The sequence below is a fragment of the Zootermopsis nevadensis genome, unplaced genomic scaffold (genome assembly GCF_977971745.1).
Source record: "Zootermopsis nevadensis isolate Lab colony 2312 unplaced genomic scaffold, Znev_1.0 Znev_ptg000006l, whole genome shotgun sequence".
Classification (NCBI taxonomy): Eukaryota; Metazoa; Arthropoda; class Insecta; order Blattodea; family Termopsidae; genus Zootermopsis; species Zootermopsis nevadensis.
The window spans coordinates 5818487-5838111 of NW_028259138.1; the positions used below are offsets into that span (position 1 = coordinate 5818487).

General features: G+C 35.5%; 2 protein-coding genes across 13 annotated transcripts in view; both read left to right on the forward strand.

Annotated features, from left to right (window-relative positions):
• LOC110835243 (semaphorin-1A) overlaps positions 1 to 7504 on the forward strand; it is a 422598-nt gene extending 415094 nt beyond the window's left edge. For 7 of the 8 annotated variants that reach the window (XM_087343592.1, XM_087343596.1, XM_087343595.1 and 4 more), the window contains one exon: positions 1087 to 7504. In XM_087343592.1, coding sequence (XP_087199718.1) covers positions 1087 to 1255 — 169 coding nt within the window. In that variant the 3' untranslated portion in view covers positions 1256 to 7504. The remainder of the gene's footprint in view (positions 1 to 1086) is intronic. The other variant, XR_015533825.1, reaches the window with a different exon arrangement.
• Positions 7505 to 8314: 810 nt separating this feature from the next.
• The window catches only part of LOC110835244 (uncharacterized), a 102388-nt gene continuing 91077 nt past the window's right edge, over positions 8315 to 19625 (forward strand). For 4 of the 5 annotated variants that reach the window (XM_087343606.1, XM_087343605.1, XM_087343603.1 and 1 more), the window contains exons 1-4: positions 8315 to 8450; positions 12772 to 13435; positions 16273 to 16432; positions 17304 to 17474. In XM_087343606.1, coding sequence (XP_087199732.1) covers positions 12819 to 13435; positions 16273 to 16432; positions 17304 to 17474 — 948 coding nt within the window. In that variant the 5' untranslated portion in view covers positions 8315 to 8450; positions 12772 to 12818. Of the gene's footprint in view, positions 8451 to 12771; positions 13436 to 16272; positions 16433 to 17303; positions 17475 to 18307; positions 18466 to 19625 lie in introns of those variants that run through there. The other variant, XM_022075267.1, reaches the window with a different exon arrangement.

A 19625-nucleotide genomic window follows, 5' to 3' on the forward strand; every position in this document is an offset into this window, starting at 1 on the left:
TCAAGGCTTATGCACAATCCAGCTAACTAGGGTCAGAGCAGTAATGTTTATTTATCATTTTTGAAAATGTTACACATGGCTAATAGAGTTAACATGAATGTTCTGCCCTTGCAGCTGACTGCACCAGGTATTGCAGAAGCATGTGTCTAAACTTTAAATTCCAGTTGGAACACGACCTTAATACTAGGGTTTATATTCCCTGTTGGCATATGACAGAGATTAATGCTACTGGCATTAGTTCAAATTAATGTAATAAAATAATTAGATTATTAGTGAATAATGAAGTGAAGAGGCTATAAAAGGAAGCAGTCATGGCCTAATTTAAGGTACTCTACTAGCATTTGTCCAGCGGGACTTCTGCCGAAAACCTCAGTCAGGATAGCTGGTTTTGAGGCATAGGCTTGAACCTGGGACCTCCTGCATATGAAACAGGAGTGCTAACTACTAAGCCATGATGTTCAGTGAAGTGGAATTAATACAGAAGGAAAACATAAGAATATGTTATATATATATATATATACCTTGTCTCTGCTTTTATAGTCATATCGAATACAATGTGAAAAAAAAAACAGATTGTTGTGTAAATCCATGCTGTCTTTTGGAACAAAGAAATTTTGGAGATGCTATAGTCATAAGAATTGGTTCATTCAAAATTAGTGATCAACAATAATAATAAAATTAACTAGCAATGTCATATGCATTATATTACCTGAATGTTTTTTCAAAGATGACTTTTTTGGGATATTGCACCATGTAGTCTAATAGAAGTTTTCCAACATTTCAGAGTTGCTTAGTCTTTCCATCATCAGGGTGATGATGGCTAAGTAAACCTCTACCAAAGTACATGGCACATCCCAGAAGATGCTCATCTTTATACTCATTGCCATGACAACCTGAAATCTCATCTAATTATTTGTTTTTTCCTTTATAACATTATAGAAACAGACCTCTGTTTGCTGCTTCTTTCGACCGTAGAACATAAATCATGTGAAACGCATGATAGCAAACTTAATCTCATTTTGAATGTTATCTTCATAAGATTGTGACAACTCGTACACTGTTACCATATTGACTTTCTGTTGACAGATTGACAGAAGGAGGACTTAATGCAGATGCTGCCTATCCACCATGTGCAAACAATAAGGCTGCCATCAATCTTGTGCTCAATGTTCCACCGAAGAATGCCAATGGAAAGAATGCAAATTCATCAGCAGAAAACAAACCAATTCAGAAGGTTAAGAAAACATACATTTAGCAGAAGTCCGTGGTGGTTATCCTGATGCGGGCACACATTACTCATTTTACAAACACGCTACTAAAGAATGTGCTAAGAAAAGTAAAGGAATTATGAACACATTAAGAAGGAAAAGGAGTTTGTATTACAGTACAGTGATTAGTGATTCTGTGATTTTGTTTTCTAGTGCTGATGGAGATAATGTGGCAGAAAACTATCATAGAGTGATGTCTGTCAAAAGCATTATGAATAGCATACTTTTCTCTGGTGAGACTTTTATGAGATGAATGAAGGCAGCTAATTATACTATGTCTTTATCCAAGTTTTAATTCTTTCTATTTTACTGTGAATAGCAACCATGACAGGGAATGAGAGATGTCTTATCACATTCCAAGATTAAAGGAGGCTATAGACTTTGAACATGTGTTGTATTAAGAAAGTTTTATCTGTAGCCCTGCTTGCATGCTGTGCCAATGACATGTGGAACCAACTATTATACTTAACTGAATTGATTCTGATAGGTTAAATATAGAGAGATCGTGATAATAGTTTTGCATGTATCAGAAAATGCACTCAGTCTTGAGTGTGCTTATGTGAGATGAAGAGAACAGTGCAGCAGTATGCTTACAGTCGGACATATAAACATCAGCACAGTCACATAGAAATGAAAGTGTTTCTTAAAAATGGAATGAGAATCTTGTCATAGAATGTGCAGTGTGTGCTATTTTAAAATGTATTATTTTAAATGCAATGTTTTTGATTAGCATGTTTACAAATTTACTGGTACTACTTACATATTATTTGTAAAGTAATTTGTACACAAAATTATTAATTTGATTTACCATTATAGTGATGTGTAGAAATGTGAATGAAATGGGAAAATGGGCTTTAGCTCTAACAGTAAATGCAGTAATAGTCAGATGGTTGGTTTTGCTGTTAAGTTTTTGTAGTTTGCACTTTTAGATGAAGAAGTGCTTGAAAAGTGAGTCACATTCTTTTTCATCAAAACATCAAAAGTAGAACAAATATATTTGCGCTTTGAGCTATAAACCCAGGTGATTAAAGATCTCAGATATTTTTATTCAGTAGAGAGTTTAATGAGAATGTATAATTTTCTGATGATGAGTGCCCTGAAGAGCTGTGAAGAGATGAGATTAATTAAATTGTATGCTATTTTGGATTTTAATTTGACTGTTATTTTGTATGCTACTTTTTAAAGTCACTTAACATTTCCTTCCCAGTTATGTGAGTGTTGCATGTTTTATATTGCCGACTGTACATAGCCAGTGAACCCACCCTTTCTTCCAGTATTGTTTGTGTGCAGATAGTTTCATCCAGCCTGTACAAATTAGTGCTAAGATTCTCTATTACATATTATTATTTGATATTCACATTTGATTCACCTACAAGCTGCATTATAAATATAAAAAAAGACTGAGAGCAGAAAAAATATTATTTGTATATAAGTAATTGTAAATAGTTACATAATGCATTGTTAATACTACATTAAATACATTTTCAATTTAATGATTCTGTAAAGTTAAAAGTGAAAAATTAACTGCAGAAAGATATTTTGATCAAAAGCAGATCTTACAAGAGTAGTAATTGTGAAATATTTCTTTATACTTTAATTTGAACTGTACAGAATCTCTCCTTGTGATGAGGCTAAAGGTTGGACTCTACATGCCATTTACTAAATGTTACACTACATTATTAATTTGGCTGCTACCTGACATATCATCACCTGCACCCTGCACAGTTATAAGCACTAGTTCTGTCATAGTATGGATATAAAGGAACATGTGAAGGAAAGATGTTTTTATGGGAACACTCTGTTTTTTATGTTGCATCCATCTGTATTTTTATTTGTATTGAATGCCAAGTTCTTCCATGAAGTTTATAAAAAATGGTCATGTGATTGGAATGTACCATCTTTGGCCATAGAGTACAAGATACTTACAGATGTGTCTTCATTAACTACTAAATGTTCAAAAAAGTAGTTTTATATAAGATTTCATTATTTTTATTATCAAAATATTTTGGCTATGAGATGAAGGAATTATGTGAATCCAATATTTGAGGTGCTTTTAACTTCTGATATACCACCAAATAACACAAATATCACAGAAACTTGTGGTAGGTACATCATAAGTTTAGTATTATTAAAGAAAATAAGAGTGAAGTGAAAATGAGAAGGGAGGGCAATTGGATGAGAATTGTAAACAGTTTCAACAGATGAAAAACACAGTATAACCATTACAGTGCACACGGAACACATAATGTTGATATGTTGTCTGATTACCAGGTTCATCGCACATAATCATAACAACTTCAGAAAGTGTATTCTGTATTGGAATACACATAATATGCATTCTTTGCTACGTGCATTTGGAGGTATTAAATCTTCCTTGTTCAGTAGTTACCACTTTGGCCACCAGATCACAGCACCTCAACGTCTACCTCATGATTTTCCTCATCCTTAATCTTGTTGTATCCACTTATAGGATATTTAAAGGTATGATTCTGAGTTTGTACAGAATAGCACAACCTCTACATCAGATTTAATCCAAATTCATCCAATGGTTCTTGGAGAGAGAGTCAGATGGAAGACACAACCAGCTCTTAATGCATTCTAGCTATGCACTTTGTGCAAAGAGTGCATAATAATGGAATAATTAACTTGGATGACAGGTCATGTATATCAATTTTGTGGTTGATGTTGCCATGCTGTGGCAGGCAGGTTCCAAGCATATTGATTAAATTGCAGTCTTCATTTCAAGAGATAAAATTCTTAAGATCAGCCTGCCACAATATAGTGTTATCATTGATACTTTCACATCGTCAGCATCACAGATCCAGCTTTTGGCTGTTCTCCTACAAGGATTATAACCGTCTTCCATTGTTTTGTCCAGTGTCCCTAGCATCTTCTCCATATGCATTGAGCAACGTCAAGATTCAGTTTTCAGGTGTTCCTGTGATAGTATTGCATTGTTTATTGGTGTATGTTATTCCCAGGTCTTTTATAATATCTTCACTGCATTTATTATCTATCATCCTGTACATTGTGACCTCTTTTTGGGAACATATTTCTGCAATTTCTGTTCTTCTCATTTATTTGTTCATTAACATTCAGTAGCTGCATCCATATAAAAGCATGGATGTGGCTGTTGTTTTAAATTTTATTAAGGTTTGCTTTGGGAAGGACCCCAGTAACATAACTGCATAGAATTGCGAAACTTACTTCATTGTACATTAATATCCTGGTTTCTCTTAGTCCATATTGCAATCTAAATAGTAAAAATCCGTCACTTGTTTAAGTATTTTTATTACCTAAAATAGTTACTGCCTTTATAAGTTCCTTTCTTCTGCTTGTGATCATTTTTGTTTCTGAGATGGACATGTTCATATTATATTAATTAATTATATTTACTGTATTTGTTAATTATATTAATGACAACAGCAGGAAAATCTACCAAAAAGAAATATGTGAATTTCAACAAACCACCATGAATGCCTTAACACTTTGATTAGGTTGAAGGTTTTCCATTCATCATATTCATAATGCTGAACAAACCAAACCAAATGTTTTCATGATTAGTGTTTCTGGAAACATTAAAGATTTCTTTGTGTCTTCATCAGTATATTTTTAAAGACCACATCACTAAAGTGGAGGAAAAAGTAAATTCATATTCCTTTCTGGTTACTCTGTCAACAATTTTCTATATATTTAGGATTCCACTTTTAATTTCAATGGCTTAATTGGTTTATTGCAGGGATGTTATCTTGTGTTGATATATAAAGGGGATTTATCTTGTATCTTTCATTTATGCACCAAAGTCTGCACTTCTGTGTACAAAATTCAAAGCTTAAGTCTAGGAGTTTGTTTAACTAGGTCAGTATTTAAGTCATACTTATTCCCTGTGTACTAGGAAATGTAGAAACACATTCAGTGAACTACCCACATCTAAATGAAATTACTGAAAAATCTGTTTGTTCTGCCTTTGCTAATACTCTTGTAGTTAATTTATTACATGGTAAATAAATTACATTATTACATTCCTCAGCTTTAGTGATTACTTGAGTGCCTTTAGATGTAAATCAGTTGAAAAACTTACAAGAATCTATTTCTATAATGTAAGTTGTGATTATTCATTAATGAATATAGTTGAGACTATTTAATTGATTCATTCATGTAAATGAAGTTATGAAACCTTAGATTTTCATATACTGTGGTACAGACCTTTATCACTACCTGTTTTAAAATTCATAGCTACTGTCATATGATTGAATTTTTTAACAGATGGATAATATTTTTTGCCCTTTTCATGGTATCAGTACAAGAAAATTGTTATAATTATCAGTATATTATGTCTTCACCACAGTAGTAAAACATCAATTTTTATTAATACTTTTGTTTTTCAGATCTGCCACCAAACAGAAATGATATTTTAAAATTTGTTTTTGTTTCTAGTGGTCTAAAGGTTTCTATAAATTTTTTTGTGACACAATAGCTGTTCACCATTGCCTGTCCATTTCTTTTCCTTCCCCCCTACCTCAAATCTCTGTGACAGTGTCTGAAACACAAACGTAATATATGTAGTGTCAACAAACTTCTGTAAGGATGCTCATTTTATTCTTTTGGAACACTGTATAATTGCCAATGATAGGCAGAGTAAAGCTATGCCCAAGGCTGGCCATAGGGCACTGGCAAAACTAACACTGACATAATCTTACAGAAATTAAATTTTTCACCAGTAGAGACTGCAATTTATTTTTAGAGAAATGTAGTCAAAATTGCTTTTATTTTAACATTTTTTTATTTTGTTTGGATCATATTTATCACCATTCTGTCCAGTTTTGTACAAAGTAAACATTAAGAGAATGTTCAAACAATAATATTCATCTGATTTGTTTATGTAATCTCAAAAATTCATTGAGGCAAGGAAATGATCCTTCTTATATCAACTTTGATAACATGTTAGAACCTACAGCAAGATATGTTTTACAATTTGTTTAGATTATGTCACTGTCAACAGATGGCTCTGACAATATGTTCGTATCAGTATTGAATAGTTTATGCAACATATAATAAAATCTGATTAAAAATTTCAGTATGATTGGACAAATTGCCTCTTGATCAAAAATCACTAGACTGCAGGGGTAATTTGACGAATTTCTGTTTTGATCTGAGTGTGTTAAAATACATTTGTGACTTACGCCTCACAGAGTTTGAAATTTTTGTATAATGTGTAAATGATTGGCTTCAAGTGTCAGGCAGTAGTCAAGTTGAAATAATGTGGTCCATGAGCCTTATTGACACATATGCTGTGTTCTTTTGTGTGTACTGCAAATGTCAAAGTAGTATAATGGCAAAATCAGAATTGCTGGAAAAGATTAAAGTATTTCTGTTAATGATTAAACTGCAATGACAACAAGAGATTATAGCTTACATCAGCCAACTTTTAAAAAAAATATAACTGAACTTGTGTTTAAAGCGAGTTGAAATGTGTATCATTAGCAGAGCTAGGAGGTGTAGTTTGTCAGCCATTTGATAAGTTTGTGTATCCTGTTTGGAACATTAAAATAAAACCTAGTGCAGGAAATATCTGTGCTCATTTCTGGAAAGCAGTGTGAGTGAAATTGTATATGTTGAATTTAACAAGAACATTTATCAGCATAAAAACATTATATTATCCTAGTCATGACTGGAACAATTTTTTGTTATTGATATGCATATCATCTCATTTTAAACTCAAAATTTGGGTCGTTATTGTTACAGCAGTGTCCACATGCTGAAGTGTAAAGTACCCTCCTGCACCTATTTTTTAACATTTTTAATAATTTTCTGAATGTTAGAACACCTTTATGCGGTGACAGTACAGTTCTAGATTGATATTACAATTTTAAATTAGATTCAGGATATTTGGTCTGGAAGTAACTTCTCTGTCATTCTTATTAAATGCCTTTGGTATTCTTATTAAGAATCTAAATGAACCTTGATTAACCAACTCAATTTATTCATCTGTGTTAAATTCTGAAGTGGGAGTTCCTTCCAGGCCAAACACCCACTGAGGAAATATTAAAAGGGTATGTGAAAATGTGTTGATTCTAAACTTTTGAAAGTTGTTAATGGACACTACGTGTTATCCATTAGTAATAATTAATGGATACTGCAATGTATGTATTGCTATGAATTGTAAGCTGTGCATATATTTTAAAAACTTCAGACCATTATTGTAAGTTTTGTGAAAATACATCAATACAAATCCATATACTTGTTTACATATAGCTATTAATGCTCCTATACCACCATGTTTATGATAACAGTCCTTGATCTTTTGCTTTAAGTTAATTCAGCCATTTCACCCCTAAATATATATGTATGTCGGTTATCACTGCTGTAACAAGGCATTTACAGTTTGCTGTAGTTTTTCAGATTTGTTTGTAAGAGCAGTCACAAATACTAAAACTTCAGCATCTTTGAACTCTGTTTAAATACGAACTATTTTTGATTATGTAAAGTGCTTCTTTCTATTATTAGTTTTTCTTAGTACAGTGGTAAGTGTTAAAGGAAGTACTAGACTCCTACTCGCCAGGTACAATGAGAACCTGAAATTTCTCCTGTCAGCATTGGTAGGTAAGAGAACGTCGATTGGTAGTGGGAACTTTTAACCGATTGGGATAATCGTACCAGCATTCTTTTCGCCTTGTGCTATAGCACAATAGATGGGCGATTGACAACCATGCTATGTGTGAGATGCGTAGTCACCTGTGTGAGAGATAGATACTGAAGGTAATACGATAGATGATACGTATGATAGAGCGTGCATAAAGTTCCACTATTACTCATCAGAATTGTTTTCGTTCATGTTTTATAGTACTACCCCTACTGCTCATCTTCGTTTGGCCTAGAATAATATTTTAGGAATACAAATTGTTATGTTTCCGTCTTCCACAATTGTTTCCTAGTTTTACAACTATTTTCAAAAGATGGCAGCACATGCAAATGTCTCTGTGTTGTCAATTACATATAGATCTTACAGCACTTCCGTTATGTAGTTATCTGTGATGGGTTTAATTTTTTCAGATTATGTTATGTTATCTGTGAATTGTTCGTTGGGAAGACGCTAGGGTGTGGCAGGTAATGCTGTTAGTGAGGTTTGGTGTGCAATTGCTATGGATGGTTTTATATTGTTCGAAGGTTAACAGCTACAAGGTGAGAACTCAGTTTTTTCTGCATCAGTGAATAAACCATATCTTCCGCAGGAGATATTAATTATTCACTATTCAGCCACCTGACGCGGCTTGTAAGCCGAGAGTCTTTCATCACGCTGAACTTAGTTTAGCCCTCCAGGACTCGCGTTGTGAGCGCAGCGCCGCATTTTCAGTAAAAGTCTGATAACTCTTTCAAGGAATTTTTTTCTAAACTGTCGTTCGATCTATGTTAAGAGGAAATCCCCTTCCATGGAAGTTTCAAAGGAAAAATTTCTAGCTACGACTATAGACCCACTTTGTTCAGTTTACTTGTAGAATTCTGATAGTGCGGCGGACCGCTCACACGCGAGTATTTGTGTTCCAAAGTGAATTGTGTTACGTTTGGGTTAATTTCTTCTTTATTGTTCATGTTTACCAATAATGGCTTCTAAAACAAGATCATCTGATCCAAATGATTGGTTGAAGTGGTTATTAGAACAAGAAGAACGTGAAAGAGAACAAGTGAGTGCAAAAGAAATTACAGATTGTGAATTCGATGATAGTCAGGATTCTGATGAGGAACCACGAGAGGAGAATCACGGTAGTCAATCCGAAAACTCGTCTGAATGTTTAGATGAAAATTCCAATGCAGAAATAAGTGATCTTTATCATGGCATAGATAAAATGACTAAATTTCGAAACGTTCCCCTTCGAAGAAGTAAAAAGGCGCCAATGAAAAACTTTATCTCTCACCTTCCTGGGGTCAAAGGATACGCAAAAAACTGAGATCGAGTGCTGGCAGATATTATATCCAGATAATTTACTTGGTGATATCACAAAATTCACAAATAAAAAACTGGAAAAAATTAGAGAAAATTATTCCAGGCAAAGAGACTGCTTAGAAACTTCAATCGATGAAATCAAAGCTTCAATTGGACTTTTATACAATGTTTTAACATTTTATTAGTCTCTTAATCGTAACTCCATAAATAAATTAAAAGTCAGTAATAGTCTGATTAAGTATTTGCTCAATTGATAGGTTGCGGCGCGGCGCTCGCACGCGAGTCGGAACGTTCCAAGGGTGGACGCGAGCGCTGGAGGGTTAGGCATTATATATTGAATATGTGTTTTCCAGTTTAAGTTATTGCAAGTTTGTAGGCCAAGAAAAGTTGTTTCTATTTCTTTAATTGTTTTATCCTCATACCCTATACCTCGATTAACAGAATTTTAGTTGAAGATTTCTGTCATCTGGGTTGTTGCGCTGTGTAGTCTGGTTGATGTTAACCGCGAAACAACCCAGAAGACAGAAATCTTCATACTCACCGCTGTGAAAACCTCAAATCTTACAGAATTTTAGTTGGTAGTACACAATTTCATGAAACTGTTTTGTAAGAATTTAATGTGAATATATTGGCTTTAACACATTTCTTCAAGCCAGCAAAGACATTGTTGTGCCGTGTAGTATGGCAGATGCCCACCAACGTTTCAGAGGTTATATTGCCTCTGTCTTCAGGGCGATGAATGAGCCAATCGAGTGGCAAGGGCAAGGTTTATACGGACCGGGTAGTGAAATTGGACAAGTGGTTGGACGCAGATGACCAGCCCTATATATGTTCATTTATTGCAGAGAGTGTATAATAATCATTTTGATAATCTGTTGTAATCCTACACACCAGACACAGGTATTTTAGAGTTAAATTTCCAGGTGCAACATAGTATACTGCTTTTATGTACTGATTCTGCCCATCACTGGATATTAAAGTTAGAAGTGAAATAGTTCTTCTCTTTCATGGAAGTTGGAACATTTATTTACTTACATACAATTACCCTTGAAGATGGCAACTGCAGTGTTTGCTGAAACATTGAAAAACCTTCACATTGAATGATTAGCCCTGAAAGTTAAGTTATACTCTTAGTCCGTGCTCTTCCTGCAGGATGAAAGACAACATTTCTTACTTATACAAAGCAGTGGGCTGTGTTGTGGTTTTGTATGTTTTAATGTTCATTTCTTTAGGTAGAGACAAGATTACAAAAGCATTTTGCACTGAATGATAGTATTCCGTAAACTCATTGTGCTCTTAATTTCTTCACAAAGTTAATTTTATTGTTTTTTTACTGTTGTCTAATATTTAAGCTTACATAATTGTCTTCCCATATTCATGAATGTGTTTTTCGGTTTGTTACTGTTGTTCCCAAATATTCAAACTTTGTTACTTTTTGAAAGGATTTATTTAGAATTTTTGTATTATGATTTTGACCTGCACTCTGGTGATGAGACATGAAGATGTATTTAGTTTTTCCCCATATTTACTTTTAGACCAGCTTCCTTACTAGCATCTAACCTATCCTAATAGATGTTTTCTTTCCACTAAATTAACTTCACTACCACAGACAAAAAACTTGGTGAGTCTCATTCAATTCCAATCCCTCCCAGTTTTTGTGTACCTTCCTAATAGCATATTCTAAAGCAGTGATCATAAAGCATCTACTTTCAGACCATTCTGGATATGAAATGAATCCAACAAATATTTCACATATATAGTCTTTGATCTTAAGACTTTGCATACCATGTAGCCGTAGCTGGTTTGCGGCGAGCCATAGTTGCATTGTCCGTACCTGTGAACTCCAGAAGAGTGGGTGAGAGACTGTCAGGTGGAATGAATCATAAACACAAAGCCATCATTAACGAACAAAACACCCAAGATTTTAACGTATTATTTGACCTGTGCGTTAAACAGGAGAAAGTAAATTTTCAATAGTTGGCCACCCTCATTTCAAGCTTATATATATCCATACATTCCACCGGACAGTCTCTCACCCATTGTTCTGGAGTTCACAGGTACAGACAACGCAACTGCAGCTCGCCGCAAACCAGCTACGGCCACCGAACCACCGGATAAATAGCTAAGTGCAGAGTCTATTCCTATGAATAACAACATCTGGTGCAGTGTTGCTTAAAATACTTTTCGTCAAATGTCCTATTCATTATTTATTATCTAAATCAAGTTTGAGCCTTTTAATTAAATGAATTGATTCCCTGATGCCACTGATGATGACCTCTTGAGGTTGAAACGCGTATGGCAATAGTGTCTTTTTTATAGTGTTAATAGTTGTTTGTTTGCTTATTTATGTATTTAATTAACCTGTTTAGCTTCATGGTCATGCGAATTTCACTGGGAATTTTGAATAATACTTTTATTGTTATTGTTGCGGTGAAGAGAGACTGTCTGAATGGAACTGCAGATGGTAATAGACCCAATGTCGATCTCCCAAATGATACATGAATGATATAGCAGTGGAATGATATTGATGGGAGAACTGATGAACTTGGACCTCTCCCAGCACTGCTTTGTCCACCACATGTCCCACTGGACTTACTGGGGTATTAACCTGGGCAGCTGTGTGATTGAATATTACTTTCTCCTGAGTGATTCATGGGCTTTCCAGTAGTCTGTAAATAACTGATGTACTGTAATTTCCTGATGTGAAGTTAAAGGAGGCGAGATTATGATTATCAGAATACGTTTCATTTCTCTTACATGCTTGAAGCAGTAGAAAATTTAAAGTTAGAGATCAAAGAAATAAAATTCAATACCGTGCTATTTGTAAAATACAAGTCGAATAAGCCCATCAAAATTCATCTGTGAATTTCTTTTATATTTTTATTACCTACTCCCTCTCTTCCTGTCATGTAGCCCTTTCTTGTTTAATCTTCTTCCCTCCTTTCTACAGCATTCCTTTCTACTTAGAACAATATCAAAGAATGTCTGCTGTGCTACTAAAGTTTTTGTCACCCTATTAGAAGCACTTCCAGAAGCTACCGAATGATGTAAACACTTGTAAAATAGTTTCTTTGGCAAAAAAGCTCAGAAATTTTTGGTATTTGTGAGCATAATCAAACATGCATCAAATAGCAAACTTCATATGAAATTTTGTTTAATACATATAGTGTATTGCAAATTATACACTACATAAGATTTGAGGTTCTTACAGCGGTGGGTATGAAAATAGCCTTCTTCTGGGTTGTAGCGCCATGTAAGACCAAGAAACCTCCGAACGGAGGCAGCGATGACCCGATATTGGGTTAAGCTACTAATAGATTGAATAGTAGCGCCATATAGTGTGGTAGAAGTTTGCCATTGTTTCAGGGGTCCTTTATGCCTTCATCATCATCATTTCCCTGATGATGTAGGTAGCAGGGACCTCTGTATGGTGTTTCAAACCAGAAGACAGCCATCATATGTTAACACTGTTCATCAGATAACCCATTTGTACTGATATTTTCATTCATATTGTATGGAACATTGTTTAAGAAGGCTTCTGGTTGAATGTTTAATATACAGTTTTCAGAGACAACCATTCATACTAGTGTTCTGGTACGTGGTTAATCATGGTCCAACCAATAGTCAGGTCACATAGTGACCAGGAGCAGGAAATTGAAGAATCAACTGATGCTGCTGTCCATCCACAATTAGATGACTCAGGTGTCAGACACAGCAATGCAGAAGACCATTTAATTTTGCCAGAAGATGGTGAATTGGAGGGGGCAGTTGGTTATTCACCAAATGCTAGGGCAATTCCAGAATTTAATAACATGCATGCAGAGCGAAGACAGAGTTACTGGGAAGGTTACAGTGGATCAGTGGCAGAAAATAGGTCTCTTTGTCAACGGAGACATTCATCTGGTGAGCTGTCTGGAAGGCGTTGGCCATATGAAAATTACGTTGGGCAAAGCCTCAGTAATCAGTTTGGTCCAGGAGAAAGACGAGCCAGTACTCAGTTAGGACCACATGAAAGACGGTCCAGTAACTCCTGGAACATTACAGAAATACTTAATCACAATCACAATCAGTTTGCAGCTCAGTATGTGTACCCACCAGGAATACCACGTGAGACTGTGCTTCTTGGATCTCAGCTATATATACGATTTCTTTATGACGAAATTCTGAGGCTTAATCTTCAGGCACCAGAATACCTTAATCCTAACAATGCTGACCCTCCACTCAGGTGAGTAATCATTGCTGTAGTTCTAAGACGTTGAAATTTAATTTTTTCAGATTACTTACTTCACTGTATTCATCTGCCCATATTGATTTTGTTGATTTGTTATTCTTACTTTTGGTAAGAGCTCAGATTTATACTGTTTGTTTGTTTGTTAGTCACTCTGTGACTTGATTTAACTTAATTTGTTGAAAGGTGTAGTTGAATCATTTCTTCGTCATATTATATCAAGCCATTTCAGGATTTGATTTAGGAATTTGATGGACTTGTTGAACTCAGTTATTTCTGTATTCATGGAAATGTTCTTCAAATTTATTATTTTCATATTCTAATGTATTTCAAAAACAATGTTAAAAGTAAGCAAGATATTTGTGTGTGTGTGTGATAGTTGAAACAAATAGATATCCAAATGTGAAGTGACTTGCGATGAAAATTATAAATTGAAAATCAGCCAAGTTATAATACAGTATATTAGAATCCTTATATTATAACTGTGTTTGTGTGGGAATAGGGAATTTAATTCCTGTAATATGGGGTTGCCAGCTGGAGTAACGGTATGTTACTGTGTTACATGGCCAGCATGATTTTGCTCAAGTCATTGTGTATAGTTTAAGGATTTTTTGTAGCTATATTATTCTATATCATTTCAGGTCCTTATATTAAAAGGCACTATTCATAGTGTCACTTCCACATAAGTTTGTGTATGTATTTCTTTTACCACTTGTAAGAAATAGATAACTGTGAGGTTGGGATGGTCTCCAGTGACCACATGTGTATACCAGATTTGTAAAAATGGGTCATTTGATTTGAAATTTGAAAGGTATATGCACAGAGACTGCATGGCAATCTCATATATGTAATTATTTCCCCTTAGGAGAAGGAAAGTAGGCTAAGAAACAAATGCAGCCATTTTACTTACCACACAATTTGAAGTATTTTTAATATTTCATAAACACATTTGAGGGGAATACTTAAAAATTATAATTATAGATCTGGAGATCATGTGTTAATTCTAGGCCTATACATACATGGAGATGATTATTGACAAATGTCCCAGATATTGCTTAACCTATATTTCCGTGAGTTAACACCAAGGATCATGCTTGTAACATAAGGAGATAACTTGTATGCTCTGCCAAAATATGTAGAACTTAAGCACTTTGCATCAGGGCTGTGGAGTCGGAAGCAATTTTATGTGAAGTCGGAGTCAGTAAAAATGTACCGACTCTGAACTCGACATAAAATCTTAAGAAAATACTATTTTTACACTTTCTCTACCATGTGATCCGCTGGCAGCCTCACGCTTAGGGAGATTCGACGACACGTTGAGCCACATGGTGTGTGAATAATGCTTTGTAACTATGGCTCCGGTACCTTAAGAATACAAACTGTCTACAAATCAACCAATTTCTGCAATAACCATTAGACTTATACTTAAATATAGGTTATAAGTCTAAAAAGTAACTAGTAAGTTGGATTGTGTTAGTGTATCCAGACATACAGTGTGTTCACAAATTCCCTTCGGGGTTTTGAAAAATTGTGCCATGCAAACAAATTGAGCTAGCCACATGCTGTTTGCGGCAGATTACAGTGAAACTCTGGAAGTTTTTACTGGTCTCAGTAGACCTCGATGTGGGCTCCCTTAGTAGCACGGAGGATGTCCAGACTATATTTAAGCTCTTGCCATGTTCTGTGGAGCATGTCCACTGGAATAGCTGAGATCGCATTCGTGATACGGGTCTTCAGATTATCAAGTCTCTTAAGTGGGGTTTGGAACACATTGCTCTTGACATAACCCCACAGGAAGAATCCAGTGGTGTTATGTCTGGTGAACGTGGAGGCCAAGGCATTGGACCGTCTCTGCTGATCCATCTTCCTGGAAACATGAACACATACCTGGACATGCTGGAACTGTACGCAGTACCACAAATTGAGCACTTACAGCCACACATCATTCTGCAACAAGATGGTGCTCCACCTCGGGGTCTGCAGGTACGCCCTTACCCAGACAAGACATTTCCAGGAAGATGGATCGGCAGAGACGGTCCAATGCCTTGGTCTCCACGTTCACCAGACATAACACCACTGGATATTTTCCTGTGGGGTTATGTCAAGAGCAGTGTGTTCCGAACACCAGCTAACGGACTTAATGACCTGAAGACCCGTATCAGGAATGCAATCTCGACTATTTCAGTGGACATGCTCCACAGAACATGGCAAGAGCTCGATTATCACCTGGACGTTCTCCGTGCTACCAAGGGATCCCACATCGAGGTCTACTGAGGTCAGTAAAAATCTTCCAGAGTTTCACTGTAATCTGCAGCAAACCGCATGAGGCTAACTCAATTTGTTTGCGCGACACAATTTTTCGAAACCCCCAAGGGACTTTGTGGACACACTGTGTTACGACAAATTTAGAAGCTAACTCATTGAGATGGAAAATAATTTCCTTTACCAATTCACCAGTCTGGTATATAGTATTTGCTCAAATATAAGACTAGGTCTTTAGGCACACAGAATGAAGTTATTTAATTATAATTTTCATTACCATTTTATTGAAATTAGTGTTACAGTCTTAAGTTTGAACTGGTGCGGCTATAATTTTGGTCTGCCTAAGAGCATATCTTGTTCTCGTCATTTTAAAGAAGCTTGTGATGGAATTTTTGCTGTTATTTGTTGCAGTCCAAAATTTAATATGGTCTGACACTGAGTTTGGCCTGTATGCTAACATTCTCATACTGCAGAAAGTTAAACAAGTAAAGTATATATTTTCCAGGTAAATTATGTTATGATTTTGTTCTTATAATGTAATATAATATTCTGTAACTGATTTTTCCTTCAAGGAATAATGACATAAACTGTATCAGCCAAAATCTTCGCCAACTAGCAAATGAGTTTGCTCAGTCAGAGCTTCGTCACAGAGTTCAAGAGAGAGCTGAGTCTGCCTGTTTAGAAAATCTAAACTTCACTACCTTCTCTGATCTCCTGTTTGGATTGTTTCAGGTATTGTACATTACCATGTTTCATCATTTACTTTTTACTTCTTACAGCAAGAACCTTTGGATTGTATGAAATGTTTAACATTTCTTGAGTAGCTGATGTACTGTTGGCTTGATCTCAAGAAGGGTTTTGCTCCATGAAGTTGGTTTACAGCAAGAAGATATACTGTGTAGTACATTACCAGTGTTTTCTCTGTACACTCTTCCTGTGTTAAAACAGACCCACTGATGAAAAGTTGCAATGTAACTTTTCCTCTCTTAATTTCTTGCAGATGGGAATTTCAAGTGTGATCCTGATTTGTAGTTGTACTTTCTAATAGCATAGACAATAGAATATCAGTACAGAACATGCAAGGCAATAAATAAAGAAAAACTTGAAATTCAGATACTTATAATATGAAAAAATATAGTTACAAAAACCTCACTTTTTAGTAAAATGGCTTGAGATGCAGTATTGTGGCATTCCAGCTGGCCTGCATGTGGTAAAGGTGGATGGAAGGCGCTAATTGAAAGAGATGCCAGTTTTTTTTCTAGAGCAAAATTAAAAAACATTGGGGGTAAAGGATTCCCCTGATTCAGGACATTTTGCACTGAAAGTAGAAAGGGTGTGATAGTATATAAATTAACATTAATATTGCAACTCCAATTTGAAGAAATTATTTTTTTATACTGTTATCAACATTCCTGATCATTAATTAGTTTTTTGTGTTAACTGGTCCCCACTAGTCATTCATTTGACATGCTTTATTAATTTTCACAATATATTGTACTTATTTATGTGTGATTTATTTGTATGGAAATTGGAACACCACTTACTATGAAATGTGCACTGCACCAAATTTCCTATAGCTACTTTTATATTTATTTTGTTGCAGGAAGGTGGGGTCACATCAGAGCGAGTGATTGTCCTTTTCTTCTTTTGCTCTGATCTTGCTATCAGAGCTCTACGCAACAGCCTGAGAGACATTTTTTATTTAATAACGTACTGGAGTCAGCGGTATATTATTGAGAAGTTGAGTGTGTGGGTGCAAGAACATGGAGGATGGGTATGAGACACCTTCTCATTATTATTAAGGTTGCTTGAAAACTTTTCTCACATGACAATTGTGCAAGAAATGTTTTTATCAGGGTTAACATTGAAGAAAGGGGACAAATCATAGTTTGGACCTGAAATTAAAACTAAAACACAAGGAAACTTTTAACAGGAATTTGGGCATTGATTATAAAATTAAACTGTCGTGCTTCACCAATATAAATTATTTTTGTGGTGCATCATGATTTCTCTCCCCCCAAGCCCTTACATGGCGTGTAGTGGGACTTTACATTGATGATTATAACATGATGTGTGTGGAAGACAGTATATTACTTCAAACACAGTAGTTCACAGTGGGGAAAGAGATGCTCTTTATAAAGTGATATTAATTTGTAATGTCTGAACACTGCATTATATCAACAGTTAACTCTGCATGTACCATGCACCTTCAGTATTTTATGTATTCAGTTGCTACAGATGTCCTACAGGGTGGCCATAAAGTCTGGAATCAGGGATTGATGGAAATGCTGCATTAATGCACCGCATTCATTGTCATTTTGCACAGCGCATTGAACTATGTATTGCTAATCAGGGACAACACATTGAACATATATTGTAATGTAATATCAATAAACCGTTTATTATGTATATTCACCTATGTTTCCAGACTTTATGGCCACTCTGTACTGTTCAGGCAGTATTTATTCAACATTTGCTGCATATTTTTATGCAAGGAATCACTTTGGAGGGCTTGTGCACATATTTTTCACCCTGTGTGTAATTTTCCATGAATTTCAGTAGGTCCAGTTCTTTGTTTAATTTAAACATGTTTATTGCCCCTTTCAGGTTGCAGTTCTTCAGGAGTCAATGAACCATGCCTATAAGATTGCAGTGATAACATTTTGCTGTTTTGGAATTGTAGCAATGTGTGTCTACATACGCAATAACACACACTAGCAGCATATTGCTCACTTCTGGCATGCAGTCGTGTGTGATAAGTTATTTATATGTGTATACAGTCAAACCTCGGTTCACGAACGCCCCGGATCACAAACAATTCAGTTTATGAACAAATTTTCCGAACACATAGCGTCTTGGATGACATACTGTGTCTCGAGTTACGAACACGCAAGCCGTCAACATCGTGGAGCGATAAGCTGGGAGTATCAGCGTCGGCAGTATTCGTAGAAGAAGAAGATGATGATGATGATATCGATATTGTGTCTCTAGGCAAAAACATGGACTTGGAAGTTAACATTGAAGATGTGGAGGAGTTACTAGAGGACCACAAAGATGAACTCAGCACGGAAGAACTGGAACAACTACAGAAGCAGCTACAAAGGGCGATTGTGAAGGAAATGTCTTCAGAGGAAGAGGAAGGAAGGTAGGATGTTCCTACTTCTTTGATCGGTGAAATTTGTGCAAAATGGGGTGAGGTGCAAAGTTTCATGGAACGATAGCACCCCGATAAAGCAGTAGCAAGCCACAGCATAAACATTTTCAATGATAATGCCATGTGGCACTTTAGAAACATTTTAAAACGTAGACAAAAACAAATCACACTGGACAACGTTTTAGTGAGACAGAGGCCCAGTGAGTCTGATGCAGAGTCGAGTGGTGCCAAGAGACAGAAAAAAGAAAAAGAATCCCCTTCCAAACAATAACAGTTCACTTCCTCACCACCTTCCACTTACGCCGTCAACTCTCCTCCATACAGGTACGGTACAACTGAATTAAGTTGTCATCTATATTTGATCTGCTTAGTGTTGTGTTTATCTTTTTTGTGATAGGTTTCCATTGATTTTGTGTTAAGAACTTGTGCACAAAGTACTGTTGTAAAATTTTAAATAAGCAATCATCTGGGGTCCAGGAACGGATTAATCCATTTTACATTAATTCCTATGGGGAAAATTGTTTCGGTTTACGAACGACCTTCAGGAACGAATTAAGTTTGTGAACCAAGGTTTGACTGTATTATGTATCTCAGCCAGGCTCATTGAATTGATTTGAATAAGTCACTTCAATCAGTTTTTATTTCCACATACAGTGCTGAAGTGTCTTCTCCATTTGGCCTATATATTTTGACTGATAGTTTTGTACTGATGAAGTGATCGGAATATTTTAATTTAAATTTTTTATAAATTGGCATTCATCATAATAGTTC